General features: G+C 34.8%; 5 protein-coding genes across 5 annotated transcripts; 2 read left to right on the top strand and 3 right to left on the bottom strand.

Moving 5' to 3' along the window:
* The first annotated feature begins 1104 nt into the window (after positions 1-1104).
* On the top strand, positions 1105-3161 carry LOC143459578 (caspase-6-like). Its single transcript, XM_076956793.1, has 6 exons — positions 1105-1237; positions 1390-1499; positions 2035-2223; positions 2420-2639; positions 2770-2850; positions 2965-3161. Exons 1-6 carry the CDS (start codon positions 1105-1107, stop codon positions 3159-3161), a joined length of 930 nt encoding a protein of 309 aa, XP_076812908.1.
* A 2329-nt stretch (positions 3162-5490) lies between these two features.
* LOC143459766 (inactive ubiquitin carboxyl-terminal hydrolase MINDY-4B-like) lies at positions 5491-8795 on the bottom strand. Its single transcript, XM_076957036.1, has 11 exons — positions 8399-8795; positions 8227-8254; positions 7933-8055; positions 7716-7835; positions 7485-7585; positions 7136-7346; positions 6973-7038; positions 6735-6869; positions 6371-6544; positions 6111-6291; positions 5491-5941 (listed from the first exon to the last, which is right to left on the bottom strand). Exons 1-11 carry the CDS (start codon positions 8482-8484, stop codon positions 5781-5783), a joined length of 1386 nt encoding a protein of 461 aa, XP_076813151.1. The 5' UTR covers positions 8485-8795; the 3' UTR covers positions 5491-5780.
* A 2636-nt stretch (positions 8796-11431) lies between these two features.
* LOC143459314 (ubiquitin-protein ligase E3C-like) lies at positions 11432-19168 on the top strand. The gene is made up of 21 exons (XM_076956406.1): positions 11432-11578; positions 11772-11834; positions 11949-12155; positions 12407-12501; positions 12686-12810; positions 13030-13455; positions 13689-13834; positions 14018-14187; positions 14279-14374; positions 14573-14715; positions 14922-15045; positions 15157-15259; positions 15675-15849; positions 16011-16120; positions 16432-16585; positions 16779-17020; positions 17125-17249; positions 17443-17592; positions 17898-18094; positions 18357-18487; positions 18703-19168. Exons 1-21 carry the CDS (start codon positions 11513-11515, stop codon positions 18868-18870), a joined length of 3216 nt encoding a protein of 1071 aa, XP_076812521.1. The 5' UTR covers positions 11432-11512; the 3' UTR covers positions 18871-19168.
* A 67-nt stretch (positions 19169-19235) lies between these two features.
* LOC143459316 (protein mago nashi homolog) lies at positions 19236-20415 on the bottom strand. Its single transcript, XM_076956408.1, has 4 exons — positions 20178-20415; positions 19925-20094; positions 19736-19858; positions 19236-19626 (listed from the first exon to the last, which is right to left on the bottom strand). The coding sequence occupies exons 1-4, from the start codon at positions 20263-20265 to the stop codon at positions 19567-19569; spliced, it is 441 nt and encodes a 146-aa protein (XP_076812523.1). The 5' UTR covers positions 20266-20415; the 3' UTR covers positions 19236-19566.
* A 318-nt stretch (positions 20416-20733) lies between these two features.
* Positions 20734-22353, bottom strand: LOC143459315 (translation initiation factor eIF2B subunit beta-like). The gene has a single exon (XM_076956407.1). It carries the CDS (start codon positions 22247-22249, stop codon positions 21218-21220), a length of 1032 nt encoding a protein of 343 aa, XP_076812522.1. The 5' UTR covers positions 22250-22353; the 3' UTR covers positions 20734-21217.
* Positions 22354-22993: the final 640 nt, after the last annotated feature.

Raw genomic sequence — 22993 nt, 5'->3', positions numbered from 1 at the left:
TGATTTTGTAGAATTTTTAAATATTACACTTAAGTATTTTTTGAAAGTATTTATATGGTATTTATGTGCAAGTGAAATAATTTAAAAAAAATGAAAACATTTTGTGCAAAAAATGGTATGTAAAGTTTCTGCATAGTGCACAGTGTACAGTCAATTGTTATGAGGATTTGGGAAAGTACAAGTTCTAACAAACTCATCAATGTTTAACTAAATTATTAAAACCAAACTAACCCACCAACTAAAAGTGATACTGAATAATCAGCAACATAAGCTGTAATGGTGCAAACTTATACTTTATATGAATTTAAACAAGTTTAGATGAGCTGGTTTTGATTTATTTAAAAATCAGTGTAGAACAGTTTTGGTACAAAAACTGATTTGTTGAAACGAAGGCTAATATGGTAACTGCGTTACTGGTTATTTCCAAGTTGTTACTTATCAAACACAACAAAACAAACCTAAATTACAACAGAACTACGACCGTAAGGACGATTCTCAAATATACAACAATGTTTGCCATGTAAGCAAAAAACAAAGCAAGTTGACTTTGTTGTTTAAAATCAGCCCAAGTTTAACAAGCCTCATTTGTTGGCTCATACCTCAGCTATAAAGGCTTTAAAACAAACAACAGGAATTTAATATACAGATCACATCTAAAGGAAACATTGCTAATGAGAATATAAAGTTTATGCTAAACTACAAGCAGAACCGAACCTTACAGAACCAAACGTTAAACAGAAAAACTTATTGGAAAAAAACTGAGTTACTGATTAACGAGAGTAGAGAGATGATGCAAACGAGAAAGTAGACTGATGTAGCCAGCAATAAATTAGCTACTTTCCTCGTTTAACGTCAAATGACAACGTGTTCGCCTACGCAAAATGCTTTCTGTTGTTTCCTAGGTAATTAATTAACACCATTTACAATCACGAGATTGTTTCGTATGTTCAGAAACGACAAACAATAAGGGCAGGATTTACAGAACAAGACAGAGACAGAGCCTTGTGACATGTGCCAAGATTTGGCATGTTATATTATTGCTAACTGATTTGATATTTTAAGTTGTTTTGCATATGTCGGACAGAAGGCAGGCTGGAAACAAAAATGTCGAAAGGACTCATAAAGGAAAACGTTTTAAGCTTATTTTCTTCAAAAACCTACCTGTATGAAATAAATCCTACTTCTGTCGGAAGAGCATTTATTTTCGCCAACTCCGTCTTTGAAGATGAAAATTACGGTAATAAACAATGTTTCCTATAGTTTTATATGTTTTAATTTTAACTCTTATGAAAGAGTGCAGGTTAAACATACCTGAAATTTTGCGTAAAGTATACTTTAGTACTTTTGTAAATCAGCCAACTGTTCTATATTAAATTACTATTTACATAGATTCAAGAAAAGGAAGCGAAAAAGACGAAAAGGCACTAGAAGATTTGCTGATTAAAATGGGTTTCAAAACGACGATGTACAAAGATTTGGATCAAATTGGCTTTTACACTGTATGTATATTATAATAATGTATTTTTAGCTGTAGCGGGACAAATCTTCCCTTTAGTACAAGTTAGGCTGTACAAATAATGAACCGTAGCATCAATCAAACTTTCGGGCAAGGTTTGTTGTGTTTTCCTTCCACAGTAGCAAACAAACACAAACTAATTCAAACAGCGCTCTGAAACAAATAGCACAACCCTTTATTAGACGGCGAGTTGCAAGTAAGTTTGTAGAAAAACTTACATATCAAAGCAATTATTGTAAACGATAGAACACAGGAGGTGAAATGCGTAGGCGGTGGGAATATAAACGAAAAAAGGTTATGTATCAAACAGTGTCAGTGATGAATAAAACAAATTTTATACAATACTTTGCTAAGTTTTGTCCCACATATAACTTAAATTTAAAAGTCATTAACCGTAGAAAATAATCTGACCACTACAAAATCTAAGCTTATATTTCAAAAAGAGGCTATTTGTTACGATCTGCTGATCATTTATTTTTCGTTATTATCTTATAGATAGGCTATACTGTATTTCACAGAAAATAAAGGAAATATCTAAAATTGATTTCGAAGAAGACAGCTGTATGCTCCTGATTGTTCTATCGCATGGCGACAAGGATACCATTTTGATGCATGATGGTCCAGTCAGAGAAAACGCCCTCTACGAAAGATTTACTGCAGATGAATGCAAATCCTTAGAAAATAAACCAAAGATTTTTCTGTTACAGGTGATACCCATGCAGCTGCCATCGTAACTTTGTTAGCCAAAAAGGTTTTTCTAAGAGTGCCAAAGCCTACATAGTTCGTTTATTTTTGCATTCCACAATGGTGAAACATTGCCTATATACAAGTTCGCGTCATTATTGCATCATTTTTTTTATTATAGCCTACATCTCGAAATGCTATGATTGCAAAACATTATAGACATGCAAGGGTACGAAAATTGATGCAAAGAAGCCAATACGTTCAAATACCAAGCGGGATTGTATTGAAGTAGATGCCGAAAAAGAACCTACGGAATTTACTGAGGAGAATGAAAACTCACAAGAGGAAGATGAGGATGAGGATGTAATTGAAACAGAAGGAGATTTTTCAAGCACTCCTGCTGGAGCAGATTTTATAAAGTGTTATGCTACTTCTCATGGTAGTATTGGAGTGTTTCAATTTTTTATACATAATATTATTTTCAAAAACATGCCGATGGAAAGTTGATGGTTGATGACCATGACACATTTATGTAAGGATACCTGTAAAATGTTATACTGCTTATACAGGTTATGTGGCTTTCCGTAATGTAGAACATGGATCATGGTTCATACAAAACTTTGTCGATGTTTTTAACGCTTATCTAGAAGGTATTTGTATATGCTATGCCTATTTGTAATTTACAGAAAATGTTATTTGAAATTATGTCTGGTATTTGTATATGTGGCTAAGATCTTTTGTATCGATTTCTTTGCCCCGTGCAGACGATACTGAAAAAGATATCGACTTTGCTTCACTGATGATGATAGTCGCAAACAGAGTTGCCAACAAAACTCACAGGAGAAGACAGAAGCTATGCAAGCAAATGCCATGCACCGTCACCACCCTGAAAAAAAGAATTGTCTTTCCAAAACTAAGGGATATGCCACGTGTGCGTAACCCTACAGATGATAACATATAAAGTTACTTGATGTGTGCTTCACTACCTGTCTATTTCTGTCTATTGACGAAATATCTACACTTGTGTTAGCTACTGTATTTACCTACCATTCTTGTGTAATCTTGGCCTGTTAAGAAGATGTGTCTATTAAGTTTAACCAAAGTTGTTTTGCAAATACGTATACTTGTCTATAGTGGGTTGATAATGAAAACAGATTCTTCCTGTTACTGCTATCATATCGAATCATGTTTAAAATGATAAATTATGTTTCATGATGTCGTTGTATACTAATTGGCCTATAATATAGAATTACAGAGTGAAAATGTGACCGATCGTTTTAAGCACAAATACAAGCGCTGATAATACGCTACTACGTAACAATTTTAAATGACCTGAAATGAACAAATAACTAAAAGCATAAAATTAGAAATAAGAGAAAATATTACACAAAGCTTATGTCCTCAAAATATACCAGTATATCTGGAAGCGAAAATTTAAAAAATAGCAAGGAAAGCTTTGAATTTTCATTGTTCAATTGTGAAAGTTAGCAAACGTTCTTCGTTTGACGTTATTATGTGATGAAGTAAGTTGCATAGTGTGTTCAGAGCGCTGTGTGAAGTGCAAATGTACATAAACCGTATGAAGTCAAACAATTGTGTCGCTCGAACCTGAAATAAAAGTGCAACTTGACTGAGTTTGTTTGACTTACACTTTATCCTAAAATCGCATTGATAGCGTCGACGTTCATTGAAAAACTCTATCCATGGTCGCATAACAGCATGACGACTTAACACAAGTCCCTGGAAACAGTGGTGGGTCAATTCAGTGCACGGACGATTCAATCAACAAATATTTCAACCCAAGAAATATTCAAATCACAGATGTTGGTTGGGTCGTGAGTTGAATCGGTCTGAAACCATTTGAAACTAGCTTAACTTGATGTTCTCTACAATATACACTACATTTCAAATATATCCAGAGCAATGTAATCAAGAATTGACACTGCTATGAGTTAAATTTAAAAAGCTAAGAGAAAAGAGCTAAAATAAGTACAAGGCAAATATTATACGTTGAGTAGGAAAGTACGTAAGTTAAACATTAATAAAAACAAATCATCAGTGCATAATGCTTAAAACGACAGGTGAGTTACCGCTAAAACGTTGACTTAAAACATAGCTCAGTAAATATTTAGTTTATATCTATAAACGTAATTGTTATTGCTGGTAATGCAAGCAGATTAAATAAATATATAGGCATGTAATGGAGAATAGAACTTCCATGCCAAAACAACGCGCAAAGCCGCAAGCTATGACAAACACTCACGAATAACCAAAATATCATGCAACTCCATATCATCATCATACTCCTGCTGCGGCAGATTTTATAAAATGCCTTGCTACCTCTCAAAGTAAAAAATTTATAAAAATAAATCGGCTAAGAACGGAATGAGCCTGTTAATCTTATCACTAAACCCGCATCGCAAAAATAGCACTGAAACAAATTACATATCATGTATCCCAAGCATGAGTAGCTTATTCGATTTGTCGCTATAGCAAAAGAAACTTACAGTATAATAGTAATAGTATATTTCATTGTGTAATAAATATTTATAACTAATTCTTTCAATAACAAATTCTGTTTTGCTGGCAAAATTAACCAAAAGCTTCCTTGCAAAATGTACAAAGATGCTATTATTTAACAAGCACCCAATGTTTACAAGGCTATGTGTCTTTCCGCAATGAACAGGAAGGGTCATGGTTTATACAAAACTTCATCAAGGTTTTCAGTACTTATATTGAAGGCAAGTGTTTTGGCCGACTAGTTACAGTGCTTTCAAAGTGTGTACGATCATCCTACGAGGCACGTGAAGTATTTGCTGTGTTATTTTTATGTAGATGAAAGCGATGACAAGATTGTCTTCTCATCGCTCACGCTACGGGGCGAAAACGGAAAAGAATACAAACAAATGCCATGTATGGTCAGTACATTGAAAAAAACGTCTTTCCTAAACTCAAGAACCTGAATCAGTAAACGCTTCTACCGATATAATAAAAATAAAAGTTTCCAAAAACACCCAAACTTCATATTTGCTGGTACTGATTTTGTTGTTAATTTGTTTATGTTATATAAAACGGTGTCTGTTTCTGTAAACCGTGTTCTGGGTGTGTTTGGGTAGTTTGTTAATATAATTACAATTTATGATTTACCAAATTTGCTGAAGTTTGTCTACTATACTATATTATCTATATAGCCACTTAACAATCAAGTGAATATAAACTGTTAATATTCCTTACTACAACTTTCTTTTTCTGCTTGAAAATCAAACAAAGATCATCTAATCGTGTTATGTATAAAATATATAAAAAAAGCTGATATTTGTACAAAATAAACATACTTATTTGTAAAACAAGATCATCAGTCGACCACCAGCAAATTAAACGAAGTTATAACAACCGAAGAATTTCAAAGTAAGTTTACAAAAGTGTTTGCGTTTTACGTAACATCAATCAACTTTACAGACCTTTGTTATAGAAACTGATATTACAAATAAAATGAAATTATAATAAACATGTCTGATTAAAGTACGATTGCAAAACAAAAATTACGGTAATCTCCCTGTTAGTCCTTGACGGAATCACTTTAGTAGTAGGGAGTTTCCCCGCTCCAGTCCACGTCAGCTTCCGGCCACTTGGTAAAGATAAGGAGCTCGAGAGAAGGTTGCTTCTTCTCTACCTCTTCTTCATCGTCCCAAATACTGATCTGCTTGTCTGGATTGATCGAATCCACTCTTGTTCTTGTATCTACTCAACAGCTTCTTCAGTTTCAACCAAAATATTTTGCTGCCACCAAACTATCGGCCTAATGCTAGCATATTTTAAGCACATTAAGATTTCCAGTAACCATAAGCCAATCAAGGTTTTATTCATGTTTTTGCTTAAGCGCACTACCCTATTTTTAGTTTTTAAATACCTATAGTCAATACTGTTTCTGTTTGTTGTGTTACATGACCGTTGTAATAGTGTAAGGTAAAATATCTCTCCGTTTTCCAGTCGGTAACCAAATCACGTGAGGTGCAAAACAACAATCCGAAGGTTCCGTTCACCTGTGTGACCCAGATGGGTACCAGGGGAGTTTTATACATGCTTCCCACCTGTAACACATTATAAAGGTTTTTAAATGACACCATGGAAGAAATAAATTTACAACCCTGTCTTTGTTTAAACGCGTACTTGTGTTCGTCTTTTTTCATGTTCCTGTTTGTTAAAAAATAGGAACCCAACTTCACTTCTGCTTCTTATGCCCGGTAGAGGGCGATCCAAAGCTTTACCCTGGCCGTCGCATCGAATCACTCCGTTATGAACATATGGGGCCGCATTTCCAGTTAGAAGTAAATTCACAAGAGCCTTCAAATGAAAATCTTGCTCACGCATTTTAGCGGAAGACAAAATTCTAACAAAAATTTTTATTAGAGCCCTAAAACGTTGTTGATTGAAATCTGACAATATCTTGTTGTTAGCTAATATGCGTGGAACCTTACAATGTATTGGGCAAAGTCGCTTACATTAATATTAATGTAAAGAAAAAACTTGGTACCTGTGTAGACCTTGCGTTGTCTGTAAGAAGAGCTTTTTGACGCTGTCCCATATCTTTCATTATGACGTCAAAGGTCCGAGAGAGCACTACGCTGTACAGTAGCATGATCCCGCCTGGATAAATTCTCTCGCAAAACTAGAGAAAGAGAAAAATAGCATTGCATGCAATGCACAAGGCGGATTTTTTAACCGCACAGTAAAACGCAACAGGAAATTTGGGGTTAATAACCAAAACTTACGTAATGGATATTTCTTCTAACAAACTTCCTTACGTCGTTTCTGGTGTTCAAAGTATAAAGCCATAACTGCAAGACATATTTACATTGATGCATGTAATCCTTCTCGTTTTGCCAAAGCCAAAATATCAATACAAATAAGTATTACTATAAACTGAGCAATCACCTTCTCTGTAAAACCGTCTCCAATAAAATTCCCCTTGGTTTGAAAGCACGGATCGTGTCCCACTAATGTGACAATTACCTGTTTCTTTTCAGGATTATTTGTTTGATGTTTTTGGGTCTGGCGAGCAAGTGGAAGAGCTGCTTTCCAAAGAATGTCAACCACAGCATCCACTAACGCGCCATCTTGCTCCATAGTGGAAGGTCTTGGCGACCTAAAACCGTGCATAAAGTATTTTTAATGACAGAGTAAATATCAAGTATGGCATAAAAATTTAAAATTAGATGAAAACATCCAACAAATACGCTATAATAATTATTCCTGTTTGTAGATAAATTGCATAATATCTTACTCTTTTCCAAAATATGTTTCCTCTCTTGGTTTTTCGGATGAAAACATCAAATTTTTCAAAATGTAAGCTTGTGCACACAAGGCTAGCGCACGAGGCCCAGGCTACGATAAAATTAGCAGTTTGTTATAGCAGTAATGAAAAATATTAAGAACAAAATGAGTACCGGTATAGACAATTAATTTCGCCGACTAAATCTCTGACTCTTGATGTGTCGGTTAGGCCTATACTTACCAAAGAAGCATCGAGACCATACGGGAGTTTTGATTTTGGATTTCGAAAGGCAAAGAAAAACTTTTTCCAATCACTTGTAAAAGGCTGTGAGGGCGATCCGACAATGGCTAAACGCAGGCCCTACAATTTCAAACAAGTAAAAAATATTTTTCTCTAACAATAAATTTGTTGGGCAAAAACAAACTTTAGATATCCCTGTAGCACGTATAGGCTATACCCTTGCTGTGTTCACGTCGATTGGTTGACCAGGATTTCTTGTCTGAGTATTTGGGCCATGAAGAGGCACCTTGAAGACGCTTGCTGCGCTGTTTTTTTTACCAGAAGATCGTGGGGTGGGGACCTACATGATTCAATTGTTTATCACTGTTAAGAGCTTTAAAACAAAAGTTTCCAAGCCATGATTTATAATTGACTTTTTCCATTGACAATCAACACTGGTAATTACGTCAACAGGCGTAACTTATGTTATAAAATAACAAAGTTAAAATGTGATGCCTACAGAAGTGTATACCTGGTACTGATGTTGAGTCAAGGAAAAGCTGAAAACAAAATTAATATTTGCTTGTCAGGTCGTTTGCAAAAAGTAAATTTTATCAAAAAAAATTGATTTTTTCATAGGCTACAGATATTATACTTCCAAAAACCAGTCTTCAACGTAGTCTATATCCTATACTCCTACTTACCCATCATGAAATACATTTGCCAGTTTCTGCAGATTTTGGTTTTGGTTTCTATCTGATTTAGCAATGCTTCTATCTTTTCTGTCCATTGCAATGGATTTTTGAACAAAAAGAAGGTAGTGCAATGTGCTACGCTAGTCTCATATTTTTAAGACTTTCTTCCCAATCCGCACATCTGGGGAGTGGCGATTAGGTAGTCAGTCAGGGCAGCTTTTTTTCCCAGCGTAGGCTAAAACACTCGGTTTAATTTTTGCTGTGTCCAAAGTTGTAGTACAAAATGAAATTTCATGCACAAAAGTATCATAATTTATCAATATATGTTATTATTGCCATAGGTGAGCAATATACCGAATTACTGTATCGCGGTACTTTTTTAGTACCGATACCGGTAACGTCACATATGCTTTGATCTACCTTTACCGAGGGCAAAAAAGCGGCAAATATTGCACTTGAAACAGCAACTTTTACAAAAAGTACCAGTATCGAGTACCGACAAAGTACCGAACTACTTTTTTAAAACAGTACCGAATAACGGAGCTGTCGGTACATTTTTTGCCAAGTTTCCTACCGGTATCATTACCGACCATACTTTCAAAGTACCAACTGCCCACCTCTGACTATTGCTATGTAGCTTATAAGTATTACAAACAGCCTGTGCATTTCGTTCATGTTCATACAGTATTGTCTAAAGCTCACAAGCTATTTCTTTTAAAGCCTATAGATGGTTATTTAAAGTTGAACTAAGTTACAATGTTCTAACTACTAGATCTGATTAAAGATTTCGGTAACCCCACGCATTCATTGCACGTAGCCTAAACAGGTTTGCCACTTGAACCCTGCTTAGAAAAACAAAGCTGAAAAGCAGAACAATGACGTCAACTGAAAATACAAACAATGTAAAAGCTGAGCGAGTTCTTCAAATCAAAATTTGTTTTAAGCTATGAATTTGTTTGTATTGTTGAACGTCCCCGCTGAAATGCCAGTCGCTACCATCATCCGTCAAAACGTAGCTTAGGATCCTATGATTGTAACCGAACATTTGTAAAACGCTTTCAATATTGGTGAAACGCCTGTTTCTACTAAGGTCGCTGTAATTAAAGCACAGATCAATACAAACAAAATATCAAGGCCTATACATCGAAAAGGTGTTTAGCGGTTTTAACTTTATGCTATTATGGCCAAAGCAAAGTATGGTAACTTAATACGTCCTTGCTTTGTTTGGCAGAAACTTTATACCCACCAAAACAGTTGTTTTTTATTGCCGACAATACTCGATACGCCAATAGCCTATATATCTAGCTTTAATAACAATTTGTATGTGAAGGTAGTGATTGAAAGGTCTGGCTCGCAACTGGGCAGACAGTAGGATTATTCGATGCTCAACTTTGCTAACGCTTTCAAAGAAATGCTCTTAGACAACGCATTAACGACGCTTGCATTTGTGCTGGTAAACGGTTCCAATTTCTGTGCAAGCCTAAGATAACAAAAATATGCAACAAAGAAAGAAACATAAAATGTGTCTATCGCTATCGATAAATATTTTGAATAGTTTAGCCCTCGAATTGTTTCAAAATCATCGTGAATTCCCTGCACATTTAAAAGGAAAACAAAATCATGTGACTTCGTTTTGCAATCAAAGCCGCCGGCGCCCAGCTACAATATAAAAACATGAATTTTTTTCCAAATGAAAGAAAATAATTAATGACTTAAAACAAATTTGCTAATTATTGAAAATACAAAAAAATTTAAGTTATGAAACTCATACCGACTGTGTTTTGAAATCACGTTTTGTTTTGCTGTAAACTTTAAACCATGATAAAAAGTTTTTACCACAAACTGCTAAGTCATTATGTTGATTTGCTTTGAAAATAGCATTGTCATTTGACGTAAGCTCATCCTGCCAAATCATTCAAGCAACTTAAAAACAAACAGAATATTCTAGCTTCGGAGGTCAGTAGGTGGATTGCTGAACTGTTAAGGTTCTTTTACCGAAAGACAACTGTGATTTATCTGCCTGTAGTCGTTAAGAACTCAGTTTCTAAAAAGGTTTTAAAAGAAATTTGCATTCCATCACTCGCAGATTTAGCCTATAGCCCTATAGGCTATACCAGTAATTAGCCTATATCATATCTATAACAATCTAGCCTTAACAGTCTTAGTACAAAACTTTAGTATGTCAGATAATTTAATCAATCAATGGACGTAAATAGCACCCGTCGTGAAATCCTGCAGTGTTGTAATGACTCGAGTCAGGTCATAATTCATAATGACACAACTTCACTCCCAGCAGACTGCAGAGTTTCGCATACCCGCACTCCATATATTATACTGCTTTTCATGAGCTTCAGTGCCGCACTTAAGGTCTGTAAAGTGCGTTATTTTGCGCTTAATGACTTGGACAGAACTTCTGTGCACTCAATTTTTAATTGATTTAAAGTTTGGCAGTTTGAATAAGTCAAACTGTGTAGGCTACATTATTTTGTAATTGCACCCCTAAGTGCGCACTTTAATTGCGTTTGAGTGTTTTTGCGCTTCGCACTTATCATTTTTAATTGTTTGGCGCACCCAAGATCTTGCTGAAAATGGCCATACCTCTGCACTCTGGCTTGAATCGAGTCAAAGTTCAGCATGATTCGAGTCACATTATGACAACTATAACGGCCAGAAAGACATTTTAAAAATATTCTTCTAACAGATTACAACTTCCTGTAGAAAGTATCAATCAAACTAGCCTAATTTCAGCACGGAATTGTAAACGTCTATGATGTTATAGTGACCGATTTAATGCGACGCATGTAGTGTGTCCTCAGACTGTAAGAAGTGAAAGGCATATGACTAAAAATATTCATGACATTACTTGACTTGAATCACATTTAAACATTTAAATGCTTAAATTAACTCGATTCATAACTGAAAATGACTTGACTTAATTCGAGTCAGAAAAAATGAATTAGATACAACCATGGCACCTGGTAGCCTATTTTGTATCATAATCTATTCTCAGGCTGATAAAGTCTTTGCATGACTTAAACCTGTAAGCTCTGCGATGATTCCTCATGGACTGTGTTTTTCAGGCTCTTGTTATTTGTAACGAAAGTAGAAGAATGCAAATTAAAAATGTATAGCTTTGAAGGTAATTTTCGTAGTACTCCAAATGTTTCACTTGGTGGAAAAAGTAAGCAGGTACGTTGGTCTGTAAGCATTGCTGATATACTATGAGCCAGCCAGGTTATTTTACTACCTGGTATTTCAGTTAATGGAGTGCTGGCTTATGCATGTCTAGTAGTTAAGATGTTTCTGTATTCCCTTGTAATTAGTTAACTTTTGGATTGTAGGTTGATAAACTTTTGACTATCTGTTTATGTTTTTATCTTAGAAAACTGCACAATCAAGCACATTAATTGCAAATAAAGCCAGAGTCGAAAGGCAGAAAAGAGAGGTAAAGCAACGGTATCTAGGTTTCCAAGTATATGTTATGTGTAAGGCTATGCTTTGACAATCGTTTTATATTAAAACTATGTTATGCTATATTGCTGTGTATTTGGACTTACAGGCAGCTCGCCAGGAACTTCATAGTTCTCTTATTCTACAATCATCTATTCGATCATTTCTTGTGCGGCAAAAATTAAAGAAGGAATTTCGACAGAAATTTGATGAAGATAAGCAGCATCAACAGTTAACAGAAGAACAGTGTCATCAGTCTATTCGTCTTATCTGTTATTTCTTTGATGTGAAGCTTACTGCTGATATTGATAGACTGGTATGATTACGATACCTATTTTAATGTATTCTGTTTTTGAATAATATAACAGATAAATCATTGAACATCACCACACAATTAGACTTTTGTTGAGCAAAGCGTAAATATTCCAATACAATACCAATTACATGATACATAACTTATTTCTGTAAGTTGAGTTTGTCATAACCTTAGTATGTGTTACTGTCATGCTCAATAGATCGATGCAAGTAAACTCATCTTATTAAATTTTTCCCTTTCTTTACATACAGATATGGATTTGTCAGAAGTTCCATCAGTTCAAAGCAAAAGAAATCAAACATAATATGGTGTATCTGCTTTCACAGCTCCTTGTTTTATGTACAAGGTTTATACAATATTTAACTTTTTATAATAACATTCTGAGAAATTGATGACATTTTCCAAACATTTGTAAACTTTGTAATGATTTTCATGTTTTTATAGTAACCAGCGTCATAAAATTAACTAAAAATTATATTTAAGTTAGAGCATGTTATCAGTTATCACCTCCTCCATTTCTGTTTCTTTAGATGTTTATTAAAAGATGCATCAACATCCGTACCAGCTATGCCTGTAAGAATGATAGAAACTTTTACGGCTGCCAAGTACTGGCGTGCCCAGGAAGTATTTCTTTGGCAACGTTTAATAAATCAAGGTTTGTTTGCCTTTTTTACTTACTTTGAATGCAACTGACGTTTCAATCGAAAAAAAAAACTTTAAACATCATATGATTTTGCAACATATGGTAGTTTATGCAATAAAGCCAAATCACCGTGTACTTAATTTGCTACTGTCTGTGGTTTCTAGGCACATTGTCAATAAATATTTAGTTTGATTTCATTTAGGTACAATAAACCTTCTTTTGTTTTTGCAGATTTCTTTCCATGCATGTTGCGTATTTTTCAAAAGAAAGTTCCAATAGACATCGAACCTCACGACGACCAGTACAAGTCACCCCACTTGGTGCTTGCCGATTCCCTCCTAAACATCCTTAAAAGACCTCTTAACTTTGTCAGTCGAGTTCTAACTACATCCATATCCACAAATAATGAACTAACCAACACTGTTCAACTTATATTGAGTCGATTTACCACGGATGTGCTGAGTCAACAAGTGACTCTGCAAATACATAACTTTATTTTGCCATCTCTTATGAAAGACAGCACTTTTCCCACATGTGAGCTGGTTACTGTTATTGAAAGAACTCTGTCAAACGCTGCTGAAAACAAAATTGATCGCCCACTATCTCCGAATATTTATCTTTTGTCAGCAGTTGTGCAATTGCTTCAGGATAGCCTTGGTATGATAGTTCTGTTATTAGTAAGTAACTTCTGTACGACTGTTACTGTATGAATAATAGCACCTGGTCAAACGTTGCACTAACTGAAAAACTATATTAAGTTTTACCCCATAATTTATCTTCTTACGTTAACTAAGCACATATGTCTGCAAGGCTGGCTGTTATTGTTACTATATAATAAGTTGTAGCTGTTTTGATTAGGGTTATTTTATGACATTTTGCTGCCATACTAGATTCTGTCCCAAACCATGTAGTTCTGACTTGCTTCCAACATTTGGTGCCTATGCTCTGTCCTGTTGGAGGTATAGAGATGCAGGAGGATGACATGTCTGATGAGGAAGAAGACCCTTATGATGTCGACATGCTGATTTCAGACAATGTAAAATGCAAAAGTTTATCGGCTTCCATTCATTTAATGGATTGTATTCATTGGTTTTTTTTTAAATGTTTTGGCAACCATAGATATTTCATTTGTTTTTTAAAAGAATTTGCTGATATGGCAGAAAGTTCGATGCAAGGTTTGACTTGTTCTAATTGTGATGTTTAAAATATCTCTTTGCAGGACATATCAACTGCGCAACTACTTTCTGAGTGTTTGCAATTTCTTAACTCACCATCATTTATCGATAACTGTGTCAAGCCGGTTTTGTATCAGTTGTCGAGTGTATTGCCATTATGTGAGATAACCTTTCACTTGATGTCACGTTTGAAGTTACCAATCATTACAACTAGGTTAGACACTGTTGTTGCTTTTGAACTTTCCAGAAATAGTGTTTTGATTTTTAGTTTTAGAAGTAATGATTTTGTTTTATTCTTTCTGAAGGTTCGTTTACTCACTTGCATTTTCTTCTCCTTTTCTTAAAGTTCTTTGGAGTTCAATCATTACCTCGAAAACCAATAAGCATAATAGTGTCAGCAGGTATGTTTAATGTTACGGTTTGGAAATTATTAGCTATTGTAAGCTATTTCCACATTAAGCACTTCAAATCTAAAAGCCAGGCAGACTTCAGTATATATATACTGCATGATATATCTGTTTAAGTGAGTGATTCTTTAAATAGATTTAAAATTTGATTTGTGTTAAAATAACTTCCTGACATTGCAAATAATGTTTCAGTCAGTCGAGTATTCGAGTTCTGTTAGATGGTGGGCATATAACAGAATCATACAACCACCATTTAATGACGCAGCTCATCACATTTTGTGCATTATTTTCCCACAATTTGTTGTCGCTGCACGATGTAGACTTTTATGGGACTGGTAAGTTTTTTTAGACTCACTGTAATGTGAACAGTGAAGTAAATGTTTTACTTTGTGATTTTAATTTTTGATCAGCTTTGCTAACCAAAAGCTTCTATTTTAACTCTTTCTTACTTTTATTCATGTTATCATTATCTATTATCATATTCATATGAACTTCATGTGTTTGAATGATTAATCAATAAGAAATATTCTGGTTTATGTAGAACATAGCACGTTTGGAATGAACGAGCTTTCGTCAATGGTGATTACATTAAAGGACATCAGTCTTAGCCTTGTAAAAAAGATTCTACCAGAAACACGTTGGAAACTTGAAAATTATGACGTCAGGTATGGTATTATTGATAACATGCATTCAAATATTTTGAAGTTGCTTGTTGTTTTTCCTTCTTTTCTGTGATTTGTGTAAATTTTGTAAAATGTATGTTATTATATTTTTAGGGAAGTGTTTCAACGTTTGTCAGCTGGAAAACAAATTTATCATCATAGCAGATTATCAAATGAAATAGCAGTTAACGTCGAAAATGCAGCACTTGCTTTCAAAGTAAGTTTGCTATATTTCAGTTTCTCAACAAGGGCTAGGCTCAAATGATGTAGACCATTCCTAAAGATATACCGTAAAACCTCTATTTGAACGCCACCTCTAATAGAACGCCACTTTTAAACAAGAGTTGAAAAATAGAGCGCCTTCCTCTAATTGAACGCCACCTCTAATAGAACACCACTTTTAGTATATACCGGTAAATGTGTTTGGTGTTTTTTCTTTTCATTAATAAACTTTATTTCAAAATTCTGACCAGCTAGTCGAAAAATAGAGCGCCAACCTCTAATTGAACGTCACCTCTAATAGAATGCCACTTTTAAACAAGAGTTGAAAAATAGAGCGCCATGGCGGTGAAATAGAGGTTTTACGGTATATTTATTTGCTATGCGTTTAAACTAAACGTTGTACTCTTCAGGTTTGCTCACGCTTGTTAAACCAGCTCCACACTAGACATGCAAGACGGCCTTTCACAAAAGATGACGTATGGTTATCACATTCAACCATGATCGGCAGCGATCGGTCAAAATATCTTTCTTCCAACTGGCGAAGGCGTCGTTTAGGAAATGACAATATAGCAGCTCATATGGCAGGTACGGTATTTTAAGATTAATAAAGTGGCAAATGCTGGCACCAATCCATAAACTGCAAATATTATGATATATTGACTCCACCATAATGTATTGACCTTGGAGATTTATACAGATGTGTGGTTAAAGCATTTGCGTTTGAACAACATTAAAATTCTTTCCAGATCCGTCAGATGAAGATTTACCGATGACCGTCACAGAAGCTCGTCAGCTCACCATACTTACCAGCCTACCATTTGTTGTACCGTTTGAAACAAGAATTTTCATTTTTACCGTAAGTTATTATCAGTTATTACAGGTTTTCTATAAGTTGTGAAAAATCTCATGTAAACTGCAGTTACAAAAGCAGCATTATGTTAATATGCCAACGACTGGATGTGTTATGTTAATATTCCAACGATTGGATGTGTTATGTTAATATTCCAACGATTGGATGTGTTATGTTAATATTGCAACGATTGAATGTGTTATGTTAATATTGCAACGATTGGATGTGTTATGTTAATATTCCAACGATTGGATGTGTTATGTTAATATTCCAACAATTGGATGTGTTATGTTAAAATTACAATAATTTGCTAAAAGTCGATGCTAAGTCAAGATCGAGTTGCCCGGGAGTCCACTCGTGATGTATTGATGCAAGATGCTGGATTTGCAGATTCCTCCAGTGTTATCCAAGTCAAAGTTCGAAGGAACTTCCTATATGAAGATGCATTTAATGATCTGTCTCAGTCCAATGGTAAATAAACAGCGAATATTATTACGTAGTAACAAAAAATTGATAACAAAAAGAACTTTTAAAGACAGTTATACTGAGCTTGCTTACCAGAATAGTCGTAAAATCAAAAATTTTCTTGTTAAGTTTTTATTCTCAAAACATTAGGTTTGAATAAGTTTAAAAGATGTCAGCAATATGGATTCTTTGTCCACAGCTCCAGACCTTCGTCGTGTGCTCCGAGTTACTTTTGTCAATCCTGCGGGAGCAGATGAAGCAGGTTATGGTGGAGGAGTCACTCGTGAATTCCTGCAGCAACTGGTTAAAACCGCCTTTGAGCCTGCCAGAGGTCTGTTTAAGATAACTGGTGAATCTGAACTTTACCCCAATCCTCATGCAAGTTCTATTATTGATAATGTCCAACAGCATTTCAACTTTTTGGGTCGTCTTTTGGGAAAGGTTCGTTGCTAAAGGCTACAACAAAAATTTACTTTGAAATTTTGAGCAGAAGACAATAACAAAATTACTTAATGAATTTTTCATTTATTTGAATTTGTATGTAGATTTTATATGAAGGAATGCAGATAGAATTGCCATTTGCTGCCTTCTTTTTGTCTAAATTGCTTTGTCATAAAAACAGTGACGTTGACATCAATCATTTACAATCTTTGGATCCTGATTTTTATAAGTAAGTTGCATTTGGAATTGAAAGAGCAATTATATATATTTTGTTTGGTATCACCTGCCAAATATTAAAGTTTTATCTTATGTAAATGTTAATCTTGCTTATTGCTTCTGTTTTTTTTCATTCGTTAAATACAAGAAATGAAATATGTCTAACCGAAACCAACAATTTGTTCAATCACTTTTTCACATTTCAGAAATCTCATGTTTTTGCGTTCTTACGAGGGTGATGTTGCCGAGCTTGATTTAAACTTCACTGTGGTTGATGACAGCTTTGGTGAAACAAAAGTAACGGAGCTGGTACGCGGGGGACACGACATCGCAGTCACTAACAAAAATCGAGTCAGGTATGCTCATTGGGTTTATGTGCAAGCAATCAGGGTTTTTTTAAGGTTTGACATTGGCGACTGTTAAGAAATTTTAAGAAACTACGACTTATAAAGACTAATTGCTAATTTTCAGCTGTAGTTAAGGAGTTGTAAGTTTAGGGAATCCATTGGACAAATTTAAGAAACAATTTCTGTCACATAAACTCACCACAAAGAACACAGTATGCAATCATAAAAGATCTCCCCAACTGTTTAGTTTCTGAAATACTTTAAAATTTGTGACTATACTGATAAGAAATTTGCACTTTTATATTCATCATCAGGTACATACATTTATTATCAAACTATAAACTCAATGTCCAAATGCGTTTGTCATGTGATGCGTTTCGAAATGGATTGTCTTCCGTTGTTCCGCTGGAATGGATAAGAATGTTCGATCACCGGGAGTTACAAACTCTTATATCTGGACCAGAAATTGCAATCAACGTGGCAGATATGAGGACGAATGCAGCTTACTCAGGTAAAATCCCATTTTAAAAAGTTAGTGCAACGGAAAATCACTCACTCAATTTCCCCGAAGTCAAAATTTTAAGCAAATTTACTGGACCCTGCAAAATGATAAATAATACATCTACCAGTAGTAATATGCAGCTATTAGCAACATTTGTTTAGTGTCCTATACAATTAAATGCAGGCTATGCTGTATCGGCAAATAAATAAGGGCTAATGCTGTATCAGTTTTCGAATCAGCTTAACTCTGTATTAAATCATCGTGTTAATAGGTGGTTATAAAGCAGAAGACCAAACTATCAAGTTGTTTTGGGAGGTTCTCTCCACTTTTTCAGAAGAGGAAAAGAGAAAGCTTCTGTTGTTTGTGACAAGTTGTTCGCGGCCACCACTCTTAGGGTTTAAGGTATCTTTTATAAGCTAATTTTGTTATGAATTATGTAAGTAACTTATAATTAATTATTAATTATCAGACATTTAACTTCATACTAAATTTTTTTAATATTCTGAGATAAAAGATGCTTTTATCATACCAAAGGTTGCAAAAATTTACTTTCCTATTAAATCAGGAAACAGAAAGGCAGCATATTTATAAATAAAACACCACGTTATTTTTTGTAGGAAATGCAGCCACCCTTTTGTGTGCATAATGGGGGAACAGCTGACAGATTACCGACTTCTGCTACGTGCTTAAATCTTCTTCGCCTTCCACAGTATACAGATGCAGAAACGATGCGCAACAAACTCATTTATTGCATAGATAGTCAGTCAGGGTTTGAACTCTCGTGATGATCTTTGATTAGTCTGCATTTTGTTATGCTTGCAGTATCTTATTGTCTTACTTGCATTTCGTTTGTGCAACACAAGGATGCTGTGATCATTTTACATTATTTGCAGGAACCTTAATAGTATGTACAGAAATGTCTTAAGAATTTTAAAACCGCAAGTTTTTAACAATGCAGACCCTAGTTTTGTGCTTATGTTTGTCTGAATTGTTTCATTAAGTGATATTTACTTGAATGATTGCTGTAAACTGACATTTTCAAATATACAGAAAATATTATAAAAATTCTAGTTTATCTATAGTTTTTTTAGTTCACACATACGTAAGGTACACACACTGCTACATTTTCTACCAGTACCATAGCCACGGAAATGTTAAAATGTTAACATTTATTGACATCAGAAAATATGATACATGCTACCTCAAAGATTTTATAAACCACATTCAATACACAAATACAAGACAATCCAAGATTTGGTATAAATGCTCACTCATTCACCTAAGTATGTTTCGCTTACTGGTTTTAAAATTAAAATATTTTAGTTCAAACACTACATACTACAAAATTAATGGTGAAGAGCTTTGTGTTGAGATAATGGTGATGCTAAAATCAGTATCATGCTTCAGCGACAGGCTCACAAAGTCAATGTGTCGTGTTCGCTATTTGTGCTAAGCAGGTCCGATAAAAACATTCTTGCAAATCAGATCGGCTTAATTTTGAAATGCAACCCAATCAAGGAAAAGACGAGGCATTTAAGATCCTAGAACGTAAAACAAGAAAACTTTTGTAAGGGGAGGCACTTAATGTGTAATAGATATGTATAATAATTGATAAGGTTTCACTGCGAGAGCAGAGCTAAACATACTGACCTGTACAAGGTAGTAAAAACACCGTAATCCCTCTGGGTCTTTGCAGTCACTGACATCAACAAGAGAGCCTATTTTAGATGTTGTGAAAGAGATGTGGTCGTCGCCAAGCACAATTTCCAATTCCTGAAAAGTAGTCATAATTCCAAATATGCAACAATTTAGCCAAAAAAGTATGATGTATATATCAACCTGTCTTCCAACACGGTCAGGATTTGGCCAAAGTGTATCGTCTTCTTTCATGATTTCGGAATCGTCGATAATCCTTTGCAACTCTTCCAGGACAGCCTTGTGAACATATGCTTCTTTACGAATCATTGTGTCATTTTTGTAGTTTGAATTATTCGCATACCTAAGCTTTCCTGAACAAAGGCATCAATTGTAAACATTACAGTCATTATAATTTACACTCCTTCTGAAAAGGTTGAGTACCTTGCAAACTTACCATCAGGACGAAATTCAAACTCCAGAAATTCATGGCCGAATTTGCCTTTGTGTCCAACATAGTATCTTAAGTAAAAGTCTGAAGACATAGTGGTTCAAGTTCAGCTACAATACAATTGTTTGGAAACAAACACTCTTTACCTAAACATAAAGGTTTGTTTAATACAGTTGGAACACTAGTTATTTAAAAGGAATAAAAATTCAATAAAGATATCTGATTTACTGCTACCAATACAACTTAAACGATAAAAAAGCAAATAACCACAATTTCGCTAGTAATCCAAATAGAAGCATAACAATGCAAACCAGCCTACTTATACGTGTTTTGTCCTATACCCCTGTAGTCTACGCGAAAAGAAACCAACTCAAGGTAGCAATGGCCAAAGCAAAACTCTATAAAGTGTAAGTGTATAAAATTCCAATCCGGACCAACTTTAGAACTCTAAACACTCAAACTCAATTATTCACGATACAATGTTAAGGTTTTTCCCCTTCACCAGTTGTCTATGTACAACAAACACTTAGTTTGCAAAGGTATATACTTTGCTATTATTATATTATTGAAAAGTTTAAATGTTTTCATTTTGTTCATGTAAATCCAAATCTGCCAACTTTGCCAAAAGTTGACGAAGAGCAAGGAAATCATGCTTAAACTTGTTTTTTGGCGTATTAAAAATTACACAAACACTCGTTAACATTTTACTGTCTTTAATGTCAACCTAAAAAGTCAAAAGTTAACGTTTTTCTCTTGTTTTCTTAGTTTTTACAAAATGAAGGATTCAACCCACATTTGCCAGTAAGATTTAGATTCGTGAGAAAAATAGAAATGGTCAATATTTTTGCAAACTATTTGGATTCAGTTCAATTCGAAACATCCCTACTTATCGATAGTGTCGGTAGTGATCATTTTTAACTGTTAGCATGGCTCTACAGTACCCTACACTTTAAATTCCACTGGAATCCAAACTCTACTTCGGCCATTGCAACTGCCAGGCCACAATAAAGAAATTGTTTGAAAACGGAACTGAAGTACGATATAATTTACAGTTCATGATCATTTGGGTGATACATTTCACTCAGTAATCTGTACATGTACGATGGGGCGTTTCCACCAATGTTGGAAATAAACAATGTTACAAGTTCTGGGGGAACATAATCAAATGTTGGGCAGTACACTTGAACATTACACAGATCCTGGGAACCTGCTTTGTAGTAATCCAAAACTCGATGAGGAGAAGCAAGTCTGTTGAAAGTAGCCTCGCTACCTCCTATGTCCGAATAATGCAACAGGCATAATTTAAACATGGCACCTAACACAATTAATGGCACTGCATGCTGGTAAGCAGCTTGTGCTACAATATGAGCACCGCTGACTGCCTTTAACCCGCCATTAGCAAGAACGGAATGTGTACCGATTATTACTTTATTGACTCTGGACATCATTGCAAAGACTGCAGAATCGGTAATAATTGTTGTTTCAATGTTATGAGCGGCTAATGATGCAGCAAGCTCATGCCCATGATATAGGGGAGCTCCTTCCACTACTATCACATGAAATTTTCTCTTCTTAGCTGCTTGTTTAAGGAATGCTTCAACAGTTCGAGATTTTCCAATAGTTAGTATTACTTCATTGGAATGGATGTGCTCTATAGCTTGAGCAGCAATGTTGTGAATAGATGCATCCATTTCATCAATGTATTCACTAACGGCTTCCATTACAGTTGTTTTCAGTTCTTTCAAAGATTTCATGTACTTTTCATCTTCAGTTTCAGCTGAAGTTAACATCTTATGAAGGGATTCAGTATTAGCAAACTCCTCAGACTTTCCAAGTAATCTCACATACTCTTCACGGACAATTTTAAGGACTCTACGAACCATATTTCCAATAACATATTCCGATGGCTGTGCAGCTACTAGCTGCTTTCCTTCCTTTCGAATGACTCCCATTAGTTCCTTAGCATGTGCCCATCTTGTTTGGCTAATAAGTTTTCGCAAATGGTTTATAACTTTATATGCAAGATCATAAGAACCATTAAACTTTTCCTGCTTTAAATCTAATATAAACTGATCCATTTTTTTAAATCTGAAGAATTCAAACTCATTAATTTGCACATGACATTATAGTAGAGATGAACAAGTAAAACTAAAATGTATATAAAACAAAGTGAATTAGTTTACTGGTCACCATTTACCACAGGTGAAAAATCGTAAGGTTTATCAGTGAAAGTTTATAATAAATACTTAGAAACTAAGTGCTGTGGCATAGTAATTAGAACCCTACAGATTTTAGGTTTGAATTTTATAAATTTATATTTTGAACTATGAGAAACCGTTAATGTTTCATTAATGTTAATGTAATATTTCTTTAGACTCAGAAAGGTAATATTACACTATAACTTGGTCCCTTTGAGTCAAAGGGGTTAAAAGAAGCTACGTTTTGGTGGCAGAGTTCTTTCCCAAAAGCTTTTCAACCTAGCCCTATGCATCTTATTCGAAAAATAAGTTAAAGATTTCTGTAAGCCATAACGATTGGTCATTCAATAAAAATCCATGAAAATTTATCCGGCCCCTAAACAACTCAATTTAAAATTTATAGTTGCCAAGTGTTAGTCTAGAAATAAACTGGAGAAAGATTGAATAGGTGCACCCCTGCGAAACCAAAATCTTGGCAAATCCAACCATGAAATACAGACCAGCTTGGTCCCATTATAAATCGACATGAACATAAAAAAGTTTGGCATTTTGATGAATTTCGTGCATGTAGGTGCCATACCTTCCGGTTTCCACTATGTAGGCTCTAGCCTATATGCCTAGTTT

Source organism: Clavelina lepadiformis, chromosome 5 (assembly GCF_947623445.1).
Source record: "Clavelina lepadiformis chromosome 5, kaClaLepa1.1, whole genome shotgun sequence".
Taxonomy (NCBI): domain Eukaryota; kingdom Metazoa; phylum Chordata; class Ascidiacea; order Aplousobranchia; family Clavelinidae; genus Clavelina; species Clavelina lepadiformis.
The sequence above is the reverse complement of the archived record's forward strand: the minus strand, read 5'-3'. Positions and strand labels throughout refer to the sequence as shown.